The sequence below is a fragment of the Otolemur garnettii genome, unplaced genomic scaffold (genome assembly GCF_000181295.1).
Source record: "Otolemur garnettii isolate 467f Iridium unplaced genomic scaffold, OtoGar3 scaffold00018, whole genome shotgun sequence".
NCBI lineage: Eukaryota > Metazoa > Chordata > Mammalia > Primates > Galagidae > Otolemur > Otolemur garnettii.
This window is the reverse complement of record NW_003852413.1, coordinates 5,787,841-5,788,678: the sequence shown is the minus strand read 5'-3', so window position 1 is coordinate 5,788,678 and position 838 is coordinate 5,787,841. Positions and strand designations below refer to the sequence as shown.

Genomic DNA, 838 nt, shown 5'->3' with positions numbered 1-838 from the left:
GTACCAGGCCATTGGTCCAGGAAACATTGGGAGTGTGACCCTCTGGGCCTAGCTCACCCTTCCCTGATGATCTTCTCAGTGTCACTGGCCACGTGGTAGTAGCTGATGACATGGTCCAGGCAGGACAACGTCTTCTCAACATTCTCCTGCAGCCGCTGCAAATTCTCTGTCTGCTTGTGCACAGGGATGATGGAGTTTTCCAGCTTCATGAGACGGCTCTCAAAGGATGATAGGATAGACACCTGTGGGAAGGAAGCCACTTAATCTCAGGTCTCAGGGTGGTCAAAGTACTGCTCCACCTACCTAGCAGGTCTTTGACATTTCCTCCCTTTTCTCTAGACGGTACATTCCATGCAGGAAGGAACAGGGTATACTGTATCCACAGCACCCACCATGGCATATAGTAGGTAGCCCAAAGTAAACTGGTTGAAATTTTATTTGAAGGCAAACCAAGCTTCAAATTAATTCCTCCTAAAATAATCACCCCAGATGATTTCCCTTCCACTCTTTGGAGCCAAATTTTGGTTCTATTCTCTCTTAAGAATTCCTAAACTGAGCAGGAAGTAGCTTCATAGAGTAGCCTCAAATGCATCGCTGCTACCTTCAAAACACTCTCTCTCTAAAGGTGAACCTCATTAAATAAGGACTAGAACTTTATTATTGTGTGACTATCTACAAATCCAAGTTTGTATTTATTCAATTTGTGCTTTTCTAGTCTCCTCTAGGAATGAAGGAAACTCATTTATTAAACACCTATTGTATATGAGGCATTGTGCAATATGCATTCACATACTTCAGAACGCTAACATTGCTTTAGCTAAAATTCAGAGTTACCTAA

The 838-nt window shown here is 43.0% G+C and overlaps 1 protein-coding gene across 5 annotated transcripts in view; it reads right to left on the bottom strand.

Annotated features, from left to right (window-relative positions):
- EXOC7 (exocyst complex component 7) overlaps nucleotides 1-838 on the bottom strand; it is a 22,326-nt gene that overhangs the window by 20,284 nt on the left and 1,204 nt on the right. For all 5 annotated transcript variants that reach the window (XM_003786108.3, XM_003786109.3, XM_012803176.2 and 2 more), the window contains exon 3: nucleotides 58-242. In XM_003786108.3, coding sequence (XP_003786156.1) covers nucleotides 58-242 — 185 coding nt within the window. The remainder of the gene's footprint in view (nucleotides 1-57; nucleotides 243-838) is intronic.